We start from the raw sequence: 21639 nt of genomic DNA, 5'->3' as shown, positions 1-21639 counted from the left end.
TCTTACCCTTCTTTTTCTTCTTTTTAGTCAGCATGGCTTTCAGCTCTTCTTGCCCCTTGGACAAATTCAGAATCAAGGCTTGGAACTCAGTGTTTTGAGCTTGGAGATCCTTAACTGATTGTTCGAGATTCATGATGCTGAAATAAACAGCGAGGAAGGATGAGAAATCCATCATAGGAAACCTGTTATGCGATGTTATGAATGCAAATGAAATGTTTTCAAGGATCTTTAGGAATCTAGTTAGCAGCATTAGAAAATGAGTTGGTCACGTCTTTGTTTGAAGGATTCCAAATTTTGTCTTTGAACGTCCTTCTTTGAGAATCAAGCTCACCATATCGAGTGGGTCATCGCCTCTGATTCGGGATACTTCTGAATTTGAACATGCATGGCTAGAGGAAAATAAATCCTCTTGCCCCTTGATTGGTACTGTGTCTTTGAATTGGAAGGTACGTGGCCAGAGGGAAATAAATCCTCTTGCCCCTTGATGGGAGATCAGTCTTTGATAAGAGCACCTGAAATTGTGCACCCTAAATTCCTAAGATCCTTGAAAGGGTTAGTCAAATCATGTTATGCTTATGATGTCATGATGTCATGGATGTTATGCGAATGCGGTTCATTAGGCATAGTGTGGGGTAGTAAGGACAAACAAGTCCTTTTAACAAAACCTGCAAGGAAACGAAGGTTAGTAGCAAACACCAACAAGTCACGCAAGTCACACAAGTCACACAGTTTTGCCTTATGGTTAGGCTTGCACGTGGTCCAGAGGTATGTACCCTTCTTCCTTTCGTTTAGTTGGTTCATCCTGTCCTAAAAAGTAACCAGGTTCTATGGTGCTCATATCCCTGATCTTTCTCGTGGGCATTGTCTCAACATAGCACTCAATCGGCCAGCCAAAAGCGTCCCTTGAGTCCAATCTCAATGAGTGTAGCATCGAGTATCAACCGGCTTCAGTCAGGAATCCGAAGCCAGCCATCTCGCTACTTCTTATAAGCCAAAGTCAAGTTCAACTAAGGTTCTAAAGGCGAATTAGTGCTCATGACACCACGCGGTAGCCAAATGTCTCCTCGATCAAATTCAAGGGCCATCAGGACAAACCAAAGCGTCGCACTAACGGTGGCCACCAGTTCAACCATAACGATACATGTCGTACAGTCTCCCTGATCTCATGCCACATACCTAAGGTACTCAGATCCGGGTTAGGATCTTTCACACAACAGAATACCCAAAACAGCCCTGCAAAATTAAATCAAACAAAGCAAACAATAGAAGACATTTAAATGAATCCTAAACTTTTAAGGTAACCCCTCTTTTATCGAAATTTATCCCCAGCAGAGTCGCCAGTTCTGTAATACGGTGAACTGACTTTTATTTGAAAATGTTGCGGATAGCAAGAGTCGCCACCGACTTTTATTTTATCCAAACAAATTCGGAAAGGCAAAAAGAAACAGAAAAAAAACCTTTTAAAAGAAATCTAAGTTCGGGGGGTAATTTATGCAAAGGGAAGGTGTAAGGCACCCTTTGCATCCATGGTTTTCCATGGGCTCTTAATTGCTTTGCTTGCTCGTTTGTTTAGAAAATGTAGATGAAAGAAATAGGGACTTTAGCTTGTGAATAAGCGTTGCCCTTTTGAAAAATTATGAGAAAGAATATAATAAAAGGTTTGAGCATTGCAAGGCAATTAGGGGCAATTACCTTAAACTCAGATGATAGGTCTCTTTTTGCCTTTCAGAATGAAAGGGTCTATCCTTGCCATAAGAGGGCAGGAAGCCTTTCGTTTGGAGGTTGAAGGGTCATCGAAGCATCCTTTGCCAAAAGACTGTCCCATGCCATAGAGAGGCAGGTAGTCTGAGGCAAGGATCAGAATAAGCCTTTTCGTTAGGCAGCCAGAAGATACCTCAGCCTTTTTCCGTAGGCAACTTCCGAGGGTCGAGGTCATTTTTGTGTATCGAAGGCAGCATCATTTAGGGTCGTGACCTTTTTATCGAGGCAACAGGCTGAGGTATCCTCGTATTCGAGGGACATGGCTTATTCTGCAAAAAAACACGAAGGCAACAGGCAACAGGCAACAGGCAACAGGCAACAGGGGGTTACCCAAAAGGGTGCGTGTGTGCAACAATCACGTGATTATATTCAGATATTTATCTTTTAATTAGTTATTCTAGTTCAATTTAAGGCTTGCACTCCCTGAGATTACTAACCACGCAGCATATAATAACATAAAGCGGTAAAGGGGGCGGGAAAGTGTAACCAGCGGATCTCTTATCGGGGTTGACACAAGTAATAAAAGGCATAAAAAAATAGGGTTCAGGGTTACCAATAACGTAGCTTTGGCAATCGACAACCCTGAAAAAGATGGTAAATAAAAGTTGGGTGAGTGTATGGCTAATTCGAAGGTTGGCAGGGTTAACCAGAAAATAAAGAATAGATAAATAAAACAAATAACAATTAATAATTAAATAAGCGAGGCTACTTAGCTTTGGTTCGATTTGATCTGATATGGTTGCTTGGCGCTTTTAGGGTTGACCCTGAAAGGCAAGGTAGAAAGGGAAGTGAACGCAAAGCAAACCCTAAAATAAAATAACATGAATAAAATCTAAATTGAATTTTTAGAAATAAATTACTTAACTTTTGAGGTTTGTTGAAGGCGCGCGCTCTGGGCGAATCATGTTGCTAACCCTGATCAGACACAAAAAAGAAGACAAAATCAGTGTATTATCAATCCTGATTGAGATTCGAACAGAGTGTAATGACGCATCGATTTAATTAATTATTGGTCTCGCGACCTAATTAATTAAATAAAGTTCAGGAAATTAAATCGAGAATGAAACAATTTTTTTTTGAATTTTTGGAATCAAAATAAAATTAATACGGAATTTTGAAATAATATTCTTATTAATAAATCAACCTAAATCTAATTTATTAATAATAATATTTACATCTAAAAGTATTAAAAATTATTTTTTATAAAAAAATAGAGTTTCTATATGTGTAACAAATTTATTAAAATAAAATAACATACTTTTAATATTAAAACAAAAATTAGATAAAAATAAAAGGCTATGCAATAAAATATAAAAAAAATTGAAAAAAAACTTAACTCCTGATCCTGTGGGACGCGCGCGTGTGGAGCATGGTAGACTGGCAGCCCCTGTGCGTTAGATGCGCAGCCAACATGATCTGATGGCAGAGATATTGAAGGCACACGGTACTTACATGCGTCTTAAAGCACTAGAACGCCCTGGATTCAAACCTGAAGCGCGCGCAGACCAGCGAATGAGAGGGAGACACACGTGCGTCTTCAACCTTCGTCCGTCGTATTAGCCCTGATCCCAACCTTTACCAACGGACGCTTCCATGGCTATAACCCTGCAGCTTACGAATACAAGCAAACATGGACGAAAATTTTTCGCGAGGCCATGGATCGAATCGTCCAGACCTCACAAACTTAGTTATGGCCCTAATTCAAGCCAATTGTTCCTGCAAACAAAAGCCCTAAACCGAACCTAAAAAAACCTAACAATGGCGGAAGGTCCATAACAGCATAGAAACGCAATTGAAGCTCCGGAATCAATAAGTATATCATGACAAACACACATATGCAAATGAATTTTAATATGGATGCTTGAATAAACGTAATCGATTCAATTTAGTTTCGGACAAACCGTGAACGATAGAGAGCGATTTTTGATGCTTCAAGCCTTGAATTTGATTGAGAAAGCTTTCATGATGCCCCTGGCACGTGCTACGATCCACAAAATACCTTGAATTGGTCTGAAATTCAGAATTGTAGTTTGAGAATTTCTTTGACTTTTGTACTCGAATTCTGTTCTCTTGAGGCTGCAAAACCTTGTTCTTCTGATATGAATAGTTTGTGTTTATATAATAGATGAAATTAGGGCTGTATTTTGGACTTGAATCTTAGGAAATCTTTACTTGATATTTAAGCAAAATTTGATTGAAATTGGTTCATGAATCTTTCCAAATATGGTTAAATTGATCCAATTTTCTCCCAATAATCAAGTGCACGAAATTGTAATGTTTATGGAGAATATTTGCTTGAATCTTTGGCTCATAATTGAAGAAACAACTCATATTTTTTTATTTTTAATATTTTCATGATTAAATTATAGTTTTTAATAAATAAAAACCATAAATATCAATAAAATATAAAAATATATATTTTGGGGCATGCATGGGCCTAAGATGAAGTTTAGATAAAGAAAACATAGGCCCATTTGGAAAATTTTGGATCTTGAACCTTTTCTCCTTTCATTTTTCTCAATAATAGTCCAACTTTGACAAGGTGTATCTCCCTCAATTTTTGAGGTATGGAGGTGTTCTAGGACATTTTGGAAACCTTAGAGAGTCCTTTATCCAATGCCTTTGGTCTCATATCAAAATCATTTTCCATTTTTATTTTATGACCTTTTGAAAAACATGTCTTTTTGTTGACTTTTGAAAAGGACTTATAATGTATGAAGCCATATCTCTTAAACCATTGACCTATGGGCTTTGATTCTTGGACCATTGGATAGAGGAATGAATTCCCTTCAAAATGAGCTTTGGTGGGAATTTTTCTGATGAAGTATGAATATTTGGTGAATTTTCAAAGTTTGGTTGACTTTTTCAGTTCATGCCCAAAATAGTAACCTTTAACTTTTGATCTTTTCTTGTATCATCATGATCAACCCTTGATCAAATGATGATTTTAGGGTTATGAGGATGTTGTTGACCTTATGGAACCACCTTGAGCCATTGATTCAATGATTTTCTTTTGAATGACCTAAACCCTAATTCAGGGCCTTGTATAGGAGAGTGTATTTTGGAGCTTTGTGTTTTGATTTGATTTTGTGCAGGAGAAAATGTATGGGCAAATTTTGGGGTATGACAGGCCCTTTGACACTTCTGTGCTGATATCCTACCGCAACCACGTCGCTCGGCGGATCTGGGAGGGAGAGGTATTTTTTATAATTTAACCGTTTATAATTTAGACGTTTATTCGATATGGTGAACCAATATGCTTTTATTTGTTTTTTTGTAACAGGAGAGAGGTCCTTTGAAAATGGTGAACCACGCCCGGAAGATTTTCAGTCTGTTTAAACCAGCAGCTGAGTGGTTTAACGATGCGGTGCGAGGTTCAGGGCTTAGCGGGCTCTGCATGACGGGGTACACCACAATCAGCCACAGCATGCAGGGGGCATTTATAGAGCGCTAGCACAAGGAGACGTCTTCTTTCCACTTGCCGGTTGGGGAGATGACGATCACCTTGCATGATGTGCAGTGTCTTCTCCACCTGCCCATCAGGGGGGCGCTGTTGACCCACTCCCGGATCCAGAGGGTCGAGGCCAGTCAATGGATGGCGCTCTATTTGGGCATGGAGCCCAAAGCTGCTGACTACGAGTGAATCACGATATCTGGGCCTCATATCCGGTTCACCACACTGAGCCGCTATTTCGAGCACCACCTGGACGCGGCGGCCGATGCCGAGGAGGCGGGTGACGAGCTATTTACACAGTATCACCGTGGATGCGCTCTCCGGTGCTGGTACATGCATGTGGTAGGCGCTACAGTCTTTGTGGACAAGAGTGCAAGGTACGTCGACGTGACCTACCTCCGCTACTTCATGGACCTGGATACCGTTCACCAGTGGAACTGGGGGGCAGCTACTCTGGCATACCTCTACCAGAAGCTGAATGAGGCCTCCAACTGGAGGACGAGGCAGTTGGTCGGATCCTGCACACTACTTACGGTACGTTTCATTTTAATTGTTTCGTATTTATTTATGTTTCATATTTATTTATAATACATTATCGTGTTTCTGTTTCAGAGCTGGATCATCTCCTACTTCTCCCGCATCCACGGCTTCCACATCGATCCTGTGTACGTTGACGCCATGCCCAGGGCCGCCAGATACGTTCTCCAGAGGGGGAACAATGCGGTGGGACCATACCGTGGATACCTGGACCGCACGATGCACGACGACGTCACCTGGAGGCCGTTCAGCGACTACGCTCAGGTTGTCCCCTTTGACGACATTGCTTTATATTCAGGCTGGTTGGTATGCGGGACCGGCATCATGGTCCGGTATCTCCCTGAGCAGTGCATGCGTCAGTTCGGATTCGTGCAGCAGATACCCAGGTCACCCTTTGAGGCTGCTCCCGACACAGTGACCCGAGTGCAGCTCACTGCCATATGGGAGGACTGGCAGCATCATGTGGTACCGCAGGAGTACCGTCGCACTCGGGTCACACAGGACTGGCATAGTGTGGAGGGATACGTCACATGGTTCTACCGGGTGTCACATCCTCTGCTGAGACCCGACGTTCCCGGCGCTCCTAGGCCAGCACACGAGGAGATCCTGGAGAACCAGCAGGCCGAGGATGACCATGCCATTGATCTCATGCCGATCTGCCAGCGGATAGAGATGCTTGGGCGGGACGTGTTGGATCGAGGTGTCGTTCATCAGGGTGGTCCAGAGGCAGTCGCCGTGATGGAGATGATCGTCACTGATGCGGGCCGTGCGGCGACATACAGGCGGCAGAGGAGGTCCTAGGGAGAGAGGGTTAGGCACACCCAGTAGTGGTGGGGTTTATTTATTTTTTGTTTTCGGATTGTATCTTTAGCACACTATTTTTATTTGGATTTGGATCGGCTTGTATATATTACTTTTTTTATCATATTAGTTTTTTCTGTTTATATGTCGCTTATTTTATTTCCCGGTTTCCTTTAATTAAAAATACGAGACTGTTAAGAACAGGGCCGTCTCAAACTATTTGGAGGCCCTGTTCTAATTTTAAAAATTGGTCTTAATAAAAAGAAAGGTAAATAAATAAAAAAGAGTCTTTAAAATTGTAAATGATATTCAAAATTTAAAAAATATATAAATGATGTATAAATATTTCAAATAAAATTTAATTTATTTAAATATGATTTTTGGTTTTTTATGTGAAGTTTTTTTGCTATAGAGAAATTATTATCATTTGGTAAAAAAAGTATTTCATTAAACGGTCAATACAAGATAATAATAAAGTATTTTTATTAATAAATAACAATAAAAAAATAAAATTCCAACTTATCCTTTTTTTTTAGTTCTCACAATCATTAAATCAAATGTAACTATGTGTCAATTCATATCGATAAGAAATATAAACATTCAAAAATTTATATTATAAAAATATATATTTTTAAAATTATGACATCCCTAAAATTTTAATATATTGTGTTAATAGTTTCAATATTGTAATTGGAATTTGTATAGTAACATGAAAAAATCTTTAAAAAAATTATAAATAATATCCTATTGTTTAAAAATACTTTAAACCTAATAATTTACTATTTATTTAATCATAATAACTTAAACAAAAATAATACTAAATTTACTAATTTTTTAAAATTTGATTCAAAGTTAAAATATAACTATGTAATTTCTATAAATAAAAAACAATGATTAAACAACTTAGGGCTAATAAGATTTGATTAAGTTGTTGCATATGATTAGATTTGATGAATGCAGACCACACGGGTTCAATTATATTGGCAAGATTTGATTAAGTTGTTGCATTGCATATGATTAGATTTGATGAATGCAGACCACACGGGTTCAATTATATTGGCACTTTTTGTAAAGTAATGCATTTAAATAAAAAAATTGATCCCCATGGTTCGAACTGCCGACCTCATTATCAAAACATAAACGCTCTATCACTGCGCTACTAAGTAAATTTTGTAGAATTCCCCGCACAAGTTATATATATAATATAATTAAACGTTTAAGATTATAAAAAAAAATTGAGGCCCCCATAATTTGGAGGCCCTGTGCAATGGGCCTGGTTGCACGGGCCCAAAACCGGCCCTGGTTAAGAAAAACATAAAAAAAAACACAGTTTCTGCATAAGTCGGAAGTTCATTTCCAAAACCCCCAAAAATCTGAACAAAGGTGTTTTCGGAAGTTCATCTCCGAAAAACACCCCCATGAGGTGTTTTCGGAGATGCACTTCCGAATTGTGGAAATTTTTTTTAAAAAAAAATGCTTCGGAAGTTCATTTCCGAAGCAGGGGTAATTTGGATTTTTCGCTGGGGTGACCCCATAGGGAGGTGGCTAAAGAAATTTTCCATTTTAAATGATTGGTTTTGTTCAATCAATGGTCATTTTTGGATTTTATTTTCTCTGTATTTTTAATAATAAATTAATGTAAACATGAATATTTTCTTTGTATGCTTTGCAAGTTGTTTATGAAGATGCACCCATGGAGAATTTATTTATCGAGATGCTTATTTTTCTAGCACATTACATCCTTTTAAATAGATTGGCTTTGTTCAATCACATTGAATTTATCCTTTAATATGGGTACTTTAAAACCACCATATCCATTAATATTGTTTATCCACAGAAAATAAATTCATCTCAATCTCATTTCATTTGGAACAAAATCAAGGAGAGGGGAATTGTCTCGTGGCTTAATCGTCGTTACACAGGTTCAATAGTTTTATTATATATATATATCATTATTTTGTAGATTTCATCTCAATTACTTTTTGGTTTGTCAATATGAGATTTAGATGTTATGATTTTAACATCTATCATCATCATATCATCATACTAAATTATAATCTTACTAAATTATAATCTTAGAAGTTCTTCCAACTAATTTTTCCCGTCAAAATCTATAATAAATAACTAATTAATTAAATTAAGTAAATGAAACCTATAATAAATAATAAATTAATTAAATTAAGTATTTTTCCACTACTTTTTAATTTCTTTTATTATATATAACTATTTTTATTTTTCTATCTCAATTTTTTTTCCCTTTTATATAATTTTTTATTTTAAAATTTACAATTTTAATTATATTTTAATTTGTAAAAGCTGCACATACATTTTTTATTGGTTATTAAGACCAATGTAGCTTATTGGTGAATGATATGATGAACGAGTTGCATATGAAATTAAGATATTTTTTTAAAATTTTTTATTTTTATTTAACTAATTTATTATATCATACTAAATTATAATCTTAGAAGTTCTTCCCACTAATTTTTCCCGCCAAAATCTATAATAAATAATTAATTAATTAAATTAAGTAAATGAAACCTATAATAAATAATAAATTAATTAAATTAAGTATTTTTCCACTAAATTTTAATTTCTTTTATTATATATAACTATTTTTATTTTTCTATCTCAATTTTTTTCCCTTTTATATAATTTTTTATTTTAAAATTTACAATTTTAATTTGTAGAAGCTGCACATACATTTTTTATTGGTTCTTCCCACTAATTTTTCCCGCCAAAATCTATAATAAATAATTAATTAATTAAATTAAGTAAATGAAACCTATAATAAATAATAAATTAATTAAATTAAGTATTTTTCCACTAAATTTTAATTTCTTTTATTATATATAACTATTTTTATTTTTCTATCTCAATTTTTTTCCCTTTTATATAATTTTTTATTTTAAAATTTACAATTTTAATTTGTAGAAGCTGCACATACATTTTTTATTGGTTATTAAGACCAATGTAGCTTATTGGTGAATGATATGATGAACGAGTTGCATATGAAATTAAGATTTTTTTTTTAAATTTTTATTTTTATTTAATTAATTTATTATATTTTTAATTTTATATTGTTTTTATTTTTTTACATTTATTTTTTATTATTTTTATTTTATACTTTTTTTTCTCATTTATTAAATTTTGTTAAAAATATATATTGTTATTCTTTTTAAATATACAAACTATTTTTTTCTGTTTTATTGATAGATTAAATGAAAAGACTATAAATATGGCCTGATTAATAGATTTTTTTATTCTTGAATATTTTTTTCCATTTTTTTATTATATTAAAAATATATATTAAATTATTGTTAATTTTTTCATAAAAATTTAATCCGTACAAAACAAAATTATATCGAACATATTATTTTCTAAAGTTTAATATTTATCAATAAAACTGTACTATCTTTTTTTTTTTGAATTTATGTATTTCTTTTCCAGTCAAATTTACTTTTGTCAATAGTAAATTAAATAAGATTTAATAATTTTTTTGTCCCGTATTTTAAACTTGGAGTTCATTTTAGTCTAGTAATTTAAAAAACATTCATATTGATTTTTTAACTATGTGAAACATATTATTTTGTTAGTCCTTATTTAATTAGAGATGAATTTAGCGATTAATTTTTAAATCTTTCTGATGCTAATTAGATGAAAAGAAATAAGAAATATAAAAGTGAGGTTTATAATTATTGTTGGAGGTATTTTTTTTGTTAATCAAAATAAACGTGCTAAGTATGATATTGCATATCATTTGGACAATTTAGTTTTATTTTTTAACAATTATTTTATTCAATAAAATATTTGTAGATCATAATCGTTAAAAGTTTTTAAGAGTGCGTAAGATGTATTATAGTAATAAATCTTAAATGTTTTATATTTAAATTTTGATTAAATATAGTTAATTCATGTCGAAATAGGCTCTTAATTTTGTCACAATTGAAATGTAGTTAAATCAACATAAAACTTCTAAAAACTTAAAACAACCTTATTGAAGATTTAATTTGTTTTTAAATTTCATATACATGTGTAAGTTTTATATATAATTTCAAATTTTATTTAAATTTAGATTATGAAATTTTCTCTTTCTGAATATGAATATTTATAACTTATAATTTATAAACTCATATGATAATTTATATTTGTTTGGTAACAGTCTTTTTATCAGAACTTATAATTTATTTTGCTAGTTTATAGTTTATTTTTCAAACGCTATTTTAAATTGTGTTTTAACTTATAACTTGTCATTTTTTCTTCTATTTTTATCCTTATTATTTTAACGAAAAATCACTTTATTCTTTATTCTTTATAATTTTAATTTTAAATGAAATTATTATCTATTAAATATTTTTTATGTCATTTTATATTTATAAGTTAGTTGAACCGTTAGTTTTACCGAACATTTCAATTAACTTATAAGTCATCAATCTCAACTATCAGTTATTATAAACTATCAGCTAACTTATCACTCAATCGTTATTTTTACTAAATAGACCCTTACTAAATTCTCTGGTACATTAAAACTACTGAAAATCTTTCAAATTGAATAAATTGTAGGGGTGGAGAATAATTATGGAGACATAAGTAAAATATCCCAATCAAGTATTAACATAAAGTGGGCCTTTAAAGATGGGCTTTTTTACTCAACCCAACATGGTCCATAAACCCATCAAAATATGAAAGGTTGTGTTTTGGATAAGGGATAAGATTTTGAAATGCCTTCCAACCAATAAGAAGCAAGAAGCTTCAACAGCCACAGCCTTCGAATTTTCATTGAACTAAATCTAAGTACTTACTTAGCCATTCCGGTCCCTCATTTCAACCACTTGTGGTATAATCAACAAAACTTCAGCCATGGCAGCTGCTTCTCCTATGGCAAGCCAACTCAAGTCCACCTTCACTAGACCTTTGGTCACTCCTAGGGGACTTTGTGGCTCTTCACCACTTCATCAATTTTCATCAAGAAGACAATTTAACTTCACCGTTAAGGCCATTCAATCCGAAAAGGTACACTACTTCACTATCCTTTGCTTACAAATTCGCGCCAATTCAGTCAGATGTCTCTGCAGCTATTAATAGAGCAGAGATATCTGATTGAAGTGACGCAGAATTGAATTAACATATATATTTTTGATTGAGAACTTTCACTCTGTGTCACAGCCCACATACCAAGTGATTCAGCCCATCAACGGCGATCCATTCATCGGAAGCTTGGAAACTCCGGTCACATCAAGCCCATTGGTGGCATGGTACCTATCCAACCTACCAGGCTATAGAACTGCAGTGAACCCACTACTCCGAGGTATTGAAGTGGGTTTAGCCCATGGGTTCTTCCTCGTTGGCCCGTTTGTGAAAGCCGGGCCTTTAAGGAACACGGAATACGCCGGATCAGCGGGCTCTCTGGCAGCTGCTGGGCTTGTTGTTATTCTTAGCATTTGTCTTACAATCTATGGAGTTTCATCGTTCAACGAAGGTGATGCATCAACTGCTCCTTCATTGACTTTGACGGGCCGGAAGAAGCAGCCTGATCAGCTCCAGACAGCAGATGGATGGGCCAAGTTTACTGGTGGGTTTTTCTTTGGTGGAATTTCTGGTGTTACTTGGGCTTACTTCCTTCTTTATGTTTTGGATCTTCCATACTTTGTTAAGTAAACAGATTAACTCTCTTTCTTAGTTTCTGTTGCTTTTGATGGATGTAAGTACATGTTGTATTTTATGAATCTTGTTTTATTATTATTATAACAATGTTAAATTAAATACTCTCATGTTTTCATTTGATAATTGAAATTTGAAAGGGATAAATGATTTCATTAGTTCATGGTAGATGAAAGATAGTTATCTATTTTTACAAGACTTTTTTATTGCTATGTAAATATAACTAGTAACATACCCGGGCGTCCGCACGGGTATACAAAAATTAGTGTAGCATTATTTGAATAATACTCACATGAATAAAAGTAAATAATAAAAATATTTGGAGGATCGAGTATTAATCAATAAGTTTACAAAGCATACTACATCAAAAGAATAAGTGAAATAAGAAGGCAAAAAACTTTTGACATACAAAAAGTAAAGTGGAAGAACCTGCAAGGAAATAAAATGATGTTACGATGAACAAATAATATAAGATGTAATGTTATGAAATTGAATTTAGATATTTAAGTAATGTATACCTTTTAGATGTTTATATATATATATATATATATATATATATATATATATATATATATATATATATATATATATAGGTTAAAATAATTTTGTATGATGAATTTGAACTCAAATGCATATTAAAAGCTATATTTATCAATACTTTTTGTGTGAATTTAACTGAAATTGTTGCGTTACAAATTTTAAAATTTTATTTGATCATTTTAATAATAATAATAATAGTATGAATGGTTTAATACATGATAAAACTAATAAAAATATAATTGTATTCAAACATACATTAAAAATAATATTTATATATGTTTTTTTGCAAAATTATAATATCAAAATATTTCAACAAAAAATTTGAAACATGGTTACACAAAATATAATGTATTCATGACAATGGATGTCGACAATCCAAAATAAGAACAAACAGAATAATGAAAATTAAACATGTATTTCAAGCAATTGTTATTATGTTCGCATCATCATTGCTTTTAAATGGAGTATTTGTTGAACTGGTATTTGGACTTCAATCCTGTTGGTTTCATGGACTTGGTTGTTCAATGATAGAGTGACCAACACCTAAGCTAACCTGCAACAGGTTATAGTTCAAACAGTTTATGTAGTATGAATTAAAAAGGACTATAAGTATGAATTAAAGAGCCATAAATTTGAATTTAAAATAGCCATAAAATTTTGAATTTAAAGAAACAGATTATCTTGTGTTATTGTCATAAATCTGAATTAAACAGGACTATAAGTATGAATTAAAGAAACATAAATTTGAATAATTTTTATGGCTCTTTTAAATTCAAATTTATGGCTCTTTAATTCATACTTATAGTCCTTTTTAATTCATATTCCATCTCTGTCACGTCATTCATCTAACAATAATCAAATCTACATATAAAATAGAAAATAAATGAATAAATCAAAGAACACACCAACAAATATGTTTTCAACCAAATCTAAACTTTCAATAAAATAACAAAGTAGATATTAGAAAAGAAAATGATGACGATTCACCATAGAAGAGAAAGAAATTAAAAGGAGCAACATATAGACAAATGTAATGCTGCAACATATACCAAAAGAAGCAACTAATTAAAACTGTGAAAACACTCAGAATCAATGTCATATTTCTCCTCTTAAAAAAGAAAAACAGATTAATATTTACAATAAATTTAAGAAATGATAATAACAAATATTGAGATTATAGTAAAATACCTTGATGTTTGTCACCTTAAATTCAAAATCATTTAGAAACATATATTATTTATGCCAAGTAACTCTGAAGGCTATTGAATATAAAAAACATATTTAACCACAGGAATCCTTTTCTATTCCTTGTGGCATAGCTGGCAGTGAAAATGTTGATTGAAATATTAAAAAACAAATGCCAAACACCAAGTATATTTTTAGGCATTAGTTAATAAAATAGTGAAGGTTTTTCCAATAAGATTTTAAAAGAGGGAGATAAGAGGAAAGAAAGAACACAAAAAATTGTAGGGAGTCAAATGCAGGTTACTTGAAATTGACCAAAATAATCAACACTGTTAAGGTAAATCAATCACAATACACAATTCATTGTATATGTAGTTATTCTAATGTCAAACAACATATGCAAGTGGAGGAAAACAAATGTGTACCTCTTAAATAATTTGTCTCATAACGGTTTTTCCATATCACTCTCACCATCTTACAAGCACTATATACCTGCATAAGTAAATTGGTGTTAATAGTTTCATAGATAAAAAAGGAGGAAAATGACCTATATAAGATTGAGGATTATATAGTGTTTTGAGAAAATAAATTCACATGTTAAATTAACATGCTTAATGTCAATTTAACTACTACTACAAACAAAAATCCACAACCATTTTCAGCAAGCATATCTCAAGCCCAAGCTGACAAGAAAAGGGAAATTAATTTACATAATTTATTCATCATGACCAAACTTCTTATTACGATCCCAATGATGATAATCAATGGGATGTGATTCTTTCAATTTTCAAATTAAGAACTCTGTAACTTTTTTTACTAAAAATAATGATTAAACAAAATGTCATAGCATAAATGAAAATTTTCTCACCTTGTCAGCAATTTCAAGCAATTCAGATGTAGATCCAACATCCACAACCAAACACAGATAACTTTCCTTCTCAGCCATTATCTCAAATAACCTCTTTCCCATTGGATTCTTTGACTACTTCTCTCTCTCCAAATATGACATGTCTTCTTAAACTTAGTTTTACTATCCAAAGTTGCAACATGACAAGAGAGAGGAGAGTGTTTTGATGTTTGAACTGTCAAAAATTAAAACAGTAACAATGAGTTTTCGACAAAATTGAAAAATCAAAAATGAAAATGGATTACACGAAATTCAGAAACACATGATTACCCGAAATAGATTCAACATACCTTTTTCAAGTGTTTTCCCGTGGATGAAGATCGTAGTTGATGAATAATGAGATCTGAAAAATTAAAAGCAGAACAAAAAGGATTAGGAACATAAACCCTTGAAATTAATAGAGTGAAAGAAAAAAAAGAAATACTCGTGTTGGATCTGAAAGTGGTGGTTATCATTTGTCGCTCGCAACGGAGTGACTGGTGCTTCGCGTTTTGATGGCCACCAGAAAGAGAGGCATCGTCGGCGGATGTGTGGTGGTCGTAGATAGGATCGGAGGAAGAGGCTGCAGTATTGTTAGGGTTTTGAAAGAGAGGATAAGAAGAGATGGGGAAAGTGAGAGGAGAAAGGGACGTGAAGAGAGAAAATAGAGAGGGAGAGAAGTGAAAGGTTGTGAAAAGGCTACTTTCTTTTGTCCAATGGACAATACAGGTGGCAACATGAGATATGTTGTAAAGGTTGGAATTATTTGTTGTTTATGATAAGACAATTATGTCCTTTTTGATGTATAAATTTTAAAATAGGGAAGGGCATTTTAGGGAGTATGGTGGACTATTCTAATAATGGCTAGATAGTTGATAAGATATGTTCAACAAAAATTAAAATGTTGTCTATTATTCCTTCCTTTTTTGTTATGTTTTTTTTTTTAATGTACAAAATTAAAAATCGTTTTAATCATCAATGGTACTAGTATATGTTTAAAGTCTTTTATAATTTTTTTTAGGGTTAAATATCTCTGGAGTCCCTAATTTATGCGATCTTGCAATTTTAGTCCTTCTAAAAATTTTCTTTAATTAGTTGTCTTCACAAACTTTTCCGTCCCTCTAAAAACTTTTCCACTAATGGAGACTGCCGTAAATCTCCTCCTCCGACGCTCCTTCATCAAAACATCACCCTCACCCTCTTCTCAATGAATCCACCTCTCGAACTCAACTCCATTTTACTCCTAATCTCTCATATCATTGAAACTAGGGGTGACAAAATGGGTCGGGTCTGTCGAGTTGGCCCGTGTAATCCACCATTTTTGGCGGGCTGGGTCGAGATTTTCGGTTTGATACCTTAAGTTGGCCCGCCCTGCCTAACCCGCTTAAAAAAGTGGGTCGAGATGTGTTTTGCCCGCGGGCTTTTTGTTAAAACTTTTTATTTTTTATTTAAAATTAAAACAACTTTAACTATCAAAACAACACTTAAGACTATGTTGATTGAATTGTACTCTAAATTATTATACATACAAATTGAATTATAATTGTAAGATTCTCTCTATAACTTTCTAATACATGTGTTGGTTGGAAAAAGTTAAAATAAAAGAACAATTGTGTGCCATGAAAAATTGTCAAGTTGTTAATACATAAGCTAACATGTTTTCTTTAGAAACAAATGTTGATTTTAAGAAAAGAAAAGATTTAATTAGTGTATACTTGTGACTTATTAAGGAATCAGACAATATAAGACTCTATATGATGCTAAAAGTGAGAAAGTCGGGTGGTTATATTTTATGTCCTACTATTTTATGCAATGTGATATTTTATGCATTGTAATTGTTATCATTGTTTAACTTGTACAAATTATTACTTGATTTTTTTAGTAGCTAGTTTTTAAATAGGAATAAGATGATATGTGTTGTTTATTTATTGATTTTGATACATTTATTTATATTTTGCTTGAGTCTATTTTGTTACTTTTTTTTTATGTAATTGGTCTCTATTTATTTTAGTTTTGAATTGTTTTGACTTAAGACATGTTGAAGTTCTATTACGCGTTGTTAAAAAATCTCTTTTGTTGGCCTCTTTGGCAATGATTAAATTTTTGTAAGTTATGTAATAAATTATATTGTAAAATAAAAAAATAAAAACACTGGTGGGTCGGCCCGTCAACCCGCCAACTCGTTAGTAAACGGGGCGGGCTTGAGTTTTGAGCTCGGACGCCTAAGTGGGTCCGCCCCACTTTTGGACGGGCTTAAACGGGGCGGGCTTGAGTTTTGAGCTCGGACACCTAAGTTGGTCCGCCCCACTTTTGGACGGGCTTAAACGGGGCGGGCCGCCCACTTTGCCACCCCTAATTGAAACCCTCATGAATCCTAAATCTAAAAAAACAAGATTAAATTATGGGGAAGAGGAATCAGAGGGGACAAACATAAGGGTTTTATTCAGCATAGCTCAAGCATTCATGGGGTATCAGAGAAAAAGAAGGGAAATGAAGAAATCAGGATGGCCTATGTTTTTTTAATTTCCTTGGTTTTTTCCTGTGTGCCTCTGTTAGTTGTTGTGGTGTTTTTGTTGTTGAGAGGTTGTGAGTGGAGTACTAAGAGTGAGGATAGTTGAGATTATGTGAAGAGGAGGATATTAAGTTGAAGCTCAGAGAAAGAGGTTGAGGTTGAGGGAGGTGAAGATTGTAGAGAATCATTGACGGTGAGTTGTTGAATGAGAGTAGGGATGGGAATAGGCCAGGCCGACTAACAGGGGCCTACGGCCCAGCCTACATAGGCCTAGGCCAGCCCAGGCTTTTTGTATAAATAGAAAAGGCCTAGGCTTTTTCGTAAGCCTATTTAGCTAAAAAGGCTAGGCTACGGGCCATATAAAAAGTCTTTTAAGCCTATGAGGTCGGCCTATTTAAATAAATATGGCAGGGGTGAAAATATGTATTAACCCTAAATTAAAATATAAAAAATAAATCTTAGTTATCTTGAAGAAATTATAAAAATAAGATGGAAAAAAAACCTTATGAACAATGTCATAACTTGCTTCCATAAGTTCTCTCAAACAAATAGTATCATAAAATTTATGCTACTAGTCCTAGATAAACTCAAATAAGTCAATACAAACAAACATTTAATCTTTCTGATCTTTTAATTTGTTAGTCTATATAAAGTTGAGTTGAATGACTTATTTACAAATGTTCAAATGAAATAGGCTTTTAAGTAGGCTAATAGGTCAATCAGGCCTTCAAAAAGGTCGGGCTTAGGCCAAAAAATAAGCCTACGATAGGCTACAGGCCAGGCTTAGGCTTTGAATTTTTCAGTAGGCCAGGCTCAGGCTTAGCAAAGCCTAGCTCGGCCCAGCCTATTCCCACCCCTAAATGAGAGGAAGAAAATGAAGGTGGAGAGAATGATGAAATGGTGTGTTAGTGGTTCCAAATTTTTGCAGAGAGTGAAGATGGGAGATGAAGGTGTAATTGAGAATGGTTGAGGTTCTGAAGCTCTGAGAGATGAATGGTGTCCGTTAGTGGAAACTAACAGGAAGAATCAATGTTGGGGAGGGGAAATTTGTGAGGACCATTTATTAAAAAAATATTAAAAAATTAAAATTGTAAGGTCGTATAGAGACTAAAAACATATTTAACACTAATCATAATACTAATAATAATTAGCCACAATATAATAATAATTAGCCACTAAATATTGTAGTAAGATTAGTCTATTTATAAGTAAATAAGTAATGAAAAGTAGCATGACATTTTATCAGCACTTAACAACTTAATGGTTAGTCTATTAGTAGTAGAGTTTGACTTTATTTTAGTTATGTATTTTTATTCTAATACTCTCTTTGGTCTTATTTATAAGAGAAACTTGACTTTTTAGATCCATTGAATAATCAATGTATCTTGTCCATGATATAGTCTACATACATTAATTATTCAATGAATCTAGAAAGCAAATTTTCTCTTATAAATGAGACCGTATGTAGTATTTATTTATTAGAAATAGAGATAGAGTTGGAGTAGAATTTATTAAAAATATTTATATTTAGATACATTTATATAAAAGTGAATTGAACAATAAATTTTAGTGTAAAAATCACTTAGAGTTAATTCTGGAGGTAAAAACTACAAATTCTATCTTCAAGTAGAACCAAATCTAAAGGAAGAATCAATTCTACTTTTGATAAAAACAAACACATCAAAATCATCCAGAATTAATTTTACACTTCTAGAACTAATTTTGCGTCTTCTAAAAGTCAATCAAAACATGCTAATAAACTAGATAAAATTTTCTTTTAAATAAAAAATATTTATAATATTTATAAATTTATTGACTATGTCACAAATTAAAAAATACATTTTAAATTTATCAAGCAATCTATTATAATTTAAAATTGAAATTTAATATTTTATAATTACATTTTATAAATTGTTGAATTAAATACAAAAGTCACTCTTAACAATCATAAGGAATTTTAAAAAAAAAAAAAAAACTATAAACAATAAGATCAATTATTTTTATATGTTGCCTAAAACAATTAAATTTATCTATTAATCAACGCAAATAAATTTTTAATCTCGCCCCTCGGTTAGTTAAATTATTTTATTTTCTGTGTTCAAACATTATACAGTAGAATTACATTAGATATTCATGTTGCCTTGAAAACTACATATAATTACTTCTTTATTTTCCACGTTTATTGTGATGCAAAATGCCAATACAAATGTAGTTCCAAACGTGCTTACTATTTACCACTACTATAAGTAAGCTTGAAAAATATTAAACTTAAATCTAAAAATAAATTTATGATAGACTATAAGTCATATGCATCTCATTTATATAAATAGAAAATTAATCATGACTAATAAATATTTATAATATGCTCATATAATATTTGTATATATCCACAACAATCAAATCACACTTTTATCTTTCTAGTTTTTCATATATCATGTATAAGATACAATTTTGAATTAATTAAGTAATAGAAAAAAGCATGAAGGGAGATGATTATTCATATTTTGGCTGTAAAGATTGAGAGGCTGGTAATGGTATAGATAGAAGGTCAGCAAATGAGGTTGTCACACCATCCCAACCAATGTGTGTCACATGTTGAACATCTGTTGGGCACCCTATTTCCATGTCCATGTCCATTTCTTCTTCTAATTCCTCTTCTTTCTCCCCTACAAATATACAAACAAAAATCAAACATACATTGATAAATTAACTTAGAGACTGTATCGGACCGATCAAAATAGTCTCAGATTTGTTTGAGAATTAAAATTAAAAATAATTTATGTATAAAATTCATACATCTCAACCTAACAACACCTTTTTTTAAAAAACAAAGTCACTAGAATTCTTACAGAACAGGCAATACATAATAATCGTATAGGCGCAGATTTGAGGTCGACCAGAAAGAAAACGTAAAATCAATATGTGAAAAGCTAACATGTGCATACTCACCAAACAATTGAGAAATGTTCTTGAAACCTTTGAACAACTTGTTGAAGGAAAGGTTAGGCTTTGGAACAACATCAAGGAGTACTCTCAAAGAATTCTTCATGCTTTCATTAGACAAAATCTCTGAATCCTCCTCCTCATCTTTATGTCCTTCTAATCATATCACACCATCATATTAGTATAAAACATGTATTATATATAACCTAAGAAAGTTTAAAGAAAATAATATCAAATACTAAGAGAGAAAGAGAGGAAGAGACTTATTGCATCATGTTGTGAGTTAGTGTCTGATTTTGATCTTCTTGGATGTGGAACACCAACATCTACACTGGCCTCAGAGACACAACCAATGGAGAAAGGAAGAATGACAAACCTTTCCAATCTTTGTCTCATTCTTTCTTAGGATAATTGAATTTGAAGCTTAATTAAATGATCCAACAAAAAATGCAACCCTTTGTATTGAGATATGACATCTACAATATATAGATAGGTATAATATATAGTAAGGCACAAATTTGGTACTCACTTTGAACTCAATTTGTTGTGAAGCATGGTATGATTACGTATATAAAGTCAAGCTACATATCATTAATAAATTCGTTTGGTGAATGATAGGGACATACACACATACGCAATAGTTGTATACACATGATTCGGACTTGTTAATTTAATATTAAAGGAAATAATATAGTAAATGAATTATAATTTAACTTAATGAACTAAAATTGAGACAAATTTTCACACTCACAATGCTTCGTAGGTGCGACGGTTCTCCGACTTGAGGTTTGAATATTGATGTTAGAAGGTGAGGCCGCGCGGATCCACGTGTTTGATGTTCAGACCCCTTAAGTTCTTAATCTCGATTGAGATTAAAATATCTATTCTGATACACCTTAAAGTCGTTTTTAACTTAGTAAAATAATTAAATATAACAGAAAAATTCATAAAATTCGATTAAAATCCCTTAAATTAATTGTATAAATAATTTTGTCGTCTATTATTCATATTTAAATTTGTATAAATAATTTTGTCGTCTATTATTCAGTTTATTAAATTAATCTTTGTATTTTCGCTCCGATAGACTCGAGCTTATACCTAAAAAAAAATGAAAAACAATTTTTAAAAAAATCAAGACTAGTGTGTTGGTTAAAAAAATTGAGCAATCACAAAGAGTGTTATTCAATTGAGTGTGTTACTAGTGTACATAATTAATATAGCTCTGCAATGTAGGAGTATAATTGTATGAAATCATTTCACTTTAACGAACATTACATTAGAAAAAAAAAGTTAGTTGGTTGAGTAGTGAATGAATAAAGTGAAACCAAAACCTATGCACATTGAGATAATAGATCACAT

At 32.5% G+C, this 21639-nt stretch overlaps 2 protein-coding genes and 1 long non-coding RNA gene across 5 annotated transcripts; 1 reads left to right on the top strand and 2 right to left on the bottom strand.

Moving 5' to 3' along the window:
• The first annotated feature begins 11350 nt into the window (after positions 1–11350).
• LOC131609689 (photosystem I reaction center subunit XI, chloroplastic) lies at positions 11351–12318 on the top strand. The gene is made up of 2 exons (XM_058881468.1): positions 11351–11566; positions 11720–12318. Exons 1-2 carry the CDS (start codon positions 11414–11416, stop codon positions 12209–12211), a joined length of 645 nt encoding a protein of 214 aa, XP_058737451.1. The 5' UTR covers positions 11351–11413; the 3' UTR covers positions 12212–12318.
• LOC131609690 (uncharacterized) lies at positions 12131–15540 on the bottom strand. Of its 2 annotated transcripts, XR_009286306.1 has the most exons (5): positions 15271–15540; positions 15137–15189; positions 14808–15021; positions 14365–14431; positions 12131–13307 (listed from the first exon to the last, which is right to left on the bottom strand). It is a non-coding gene; the product is annotated as an uncharacterized LOC131609690 (long non-coding RNA). The 2 variants fall into 2 exon arrangements; XR_009286305.1 differs by having other exon boundaries at positions 15137–15539.
• A 4151-nt stretch (positions 15541–19691) lies between these two features.
• LOC131612174 (CRIB domain-containing protein RIC4-like) lies at positions 19692–20820 on the bottom strand. 2 transcript variants are annotated; one of them, XM_058883983.1, is made up of 3 exons: positions 20544–20820; positions 20287–20436; positions 19692–20003 (listed from the first exon to the last, which is right to left on the bottom strand). In XM_058883983.1, exons 1-3 carry the CDS (start codon positions 20674–20676, stop codon positions 19831–19833), a joined length of 456 nt encoding a protein of 151 aa, XP_058739966.1. In that variant the 5' UTR covers positions 20677–20820; the 3' UTR covers positions 19692–19830. The 2 variants fall into 2 exon arrangements, with proteins under 2 accessions (XP_058739966.1, XP_058739967.1); XM_058883984.1 differs by having other exon boundaries at positions 20287–20433.
• Positions 20821–21639: the final 819 nt, after the last annotated feature.

The sequence above is a fragment of the Vicia villosa genome, linkage group LG6 (assembly GCF_029867415.1).
Source record: "Vicia villosa cultivar HV-30 ecotype Madison, WI linkage group LG6, Vvil1.0, whole genome shotgun sequence".
In the NCBI taxonomy this organism is placed as follows: Eukaryota; Viridiplantae; Streptophyta; class Magnoliopsida; order Fabales; family Fabaceae; genus Vicia; species Vicia villosa.
Note: the sequence above shows the minus strand (reverse complement) of the source record. Positions and strands in the feature narration are given on the sequence as shown.

Excerpts from the sequence above, each read along its gene's own strand:
- LOC131609689 (XM_058881468.1), top strand. The coding sequence starts at position 11,414 with ATGGCAGCTGCTTCTCCTATGGCAAGCCAACTCAAGTCCACCTTCACT. Across the intron at positions 11,567-11,719 it reads AGGCCATTCAATCCGAAAAG|CCCACATACCAAGTGATTCA; the intron begins GTACACTACTTC and ends TCTGTGTCACAG.
- LOC131612174 (XM_058883983.1), bottom strand. The coding sequence starts at position 20,676 with ATGAGACAAAGATTGGAAAGGTTTGTCATTCTTCCTTTCTCCATTGGT. Across the intron at positions 20,437-20,543 it reads CTCACAACATGATGCAATAA|AAGGACATAAAGATGAGGAG; the intron begins GTCTCTTCCTCT and ends TGATATGATTAG. Across the intron at positions 20,004-20,286 it reads GAACATTTCTCAATTGTTTG|GGGAGAAAGAAGAGGAATTA; the intron begins GTGAGTATGCAC and ends GTATATTTGTAG.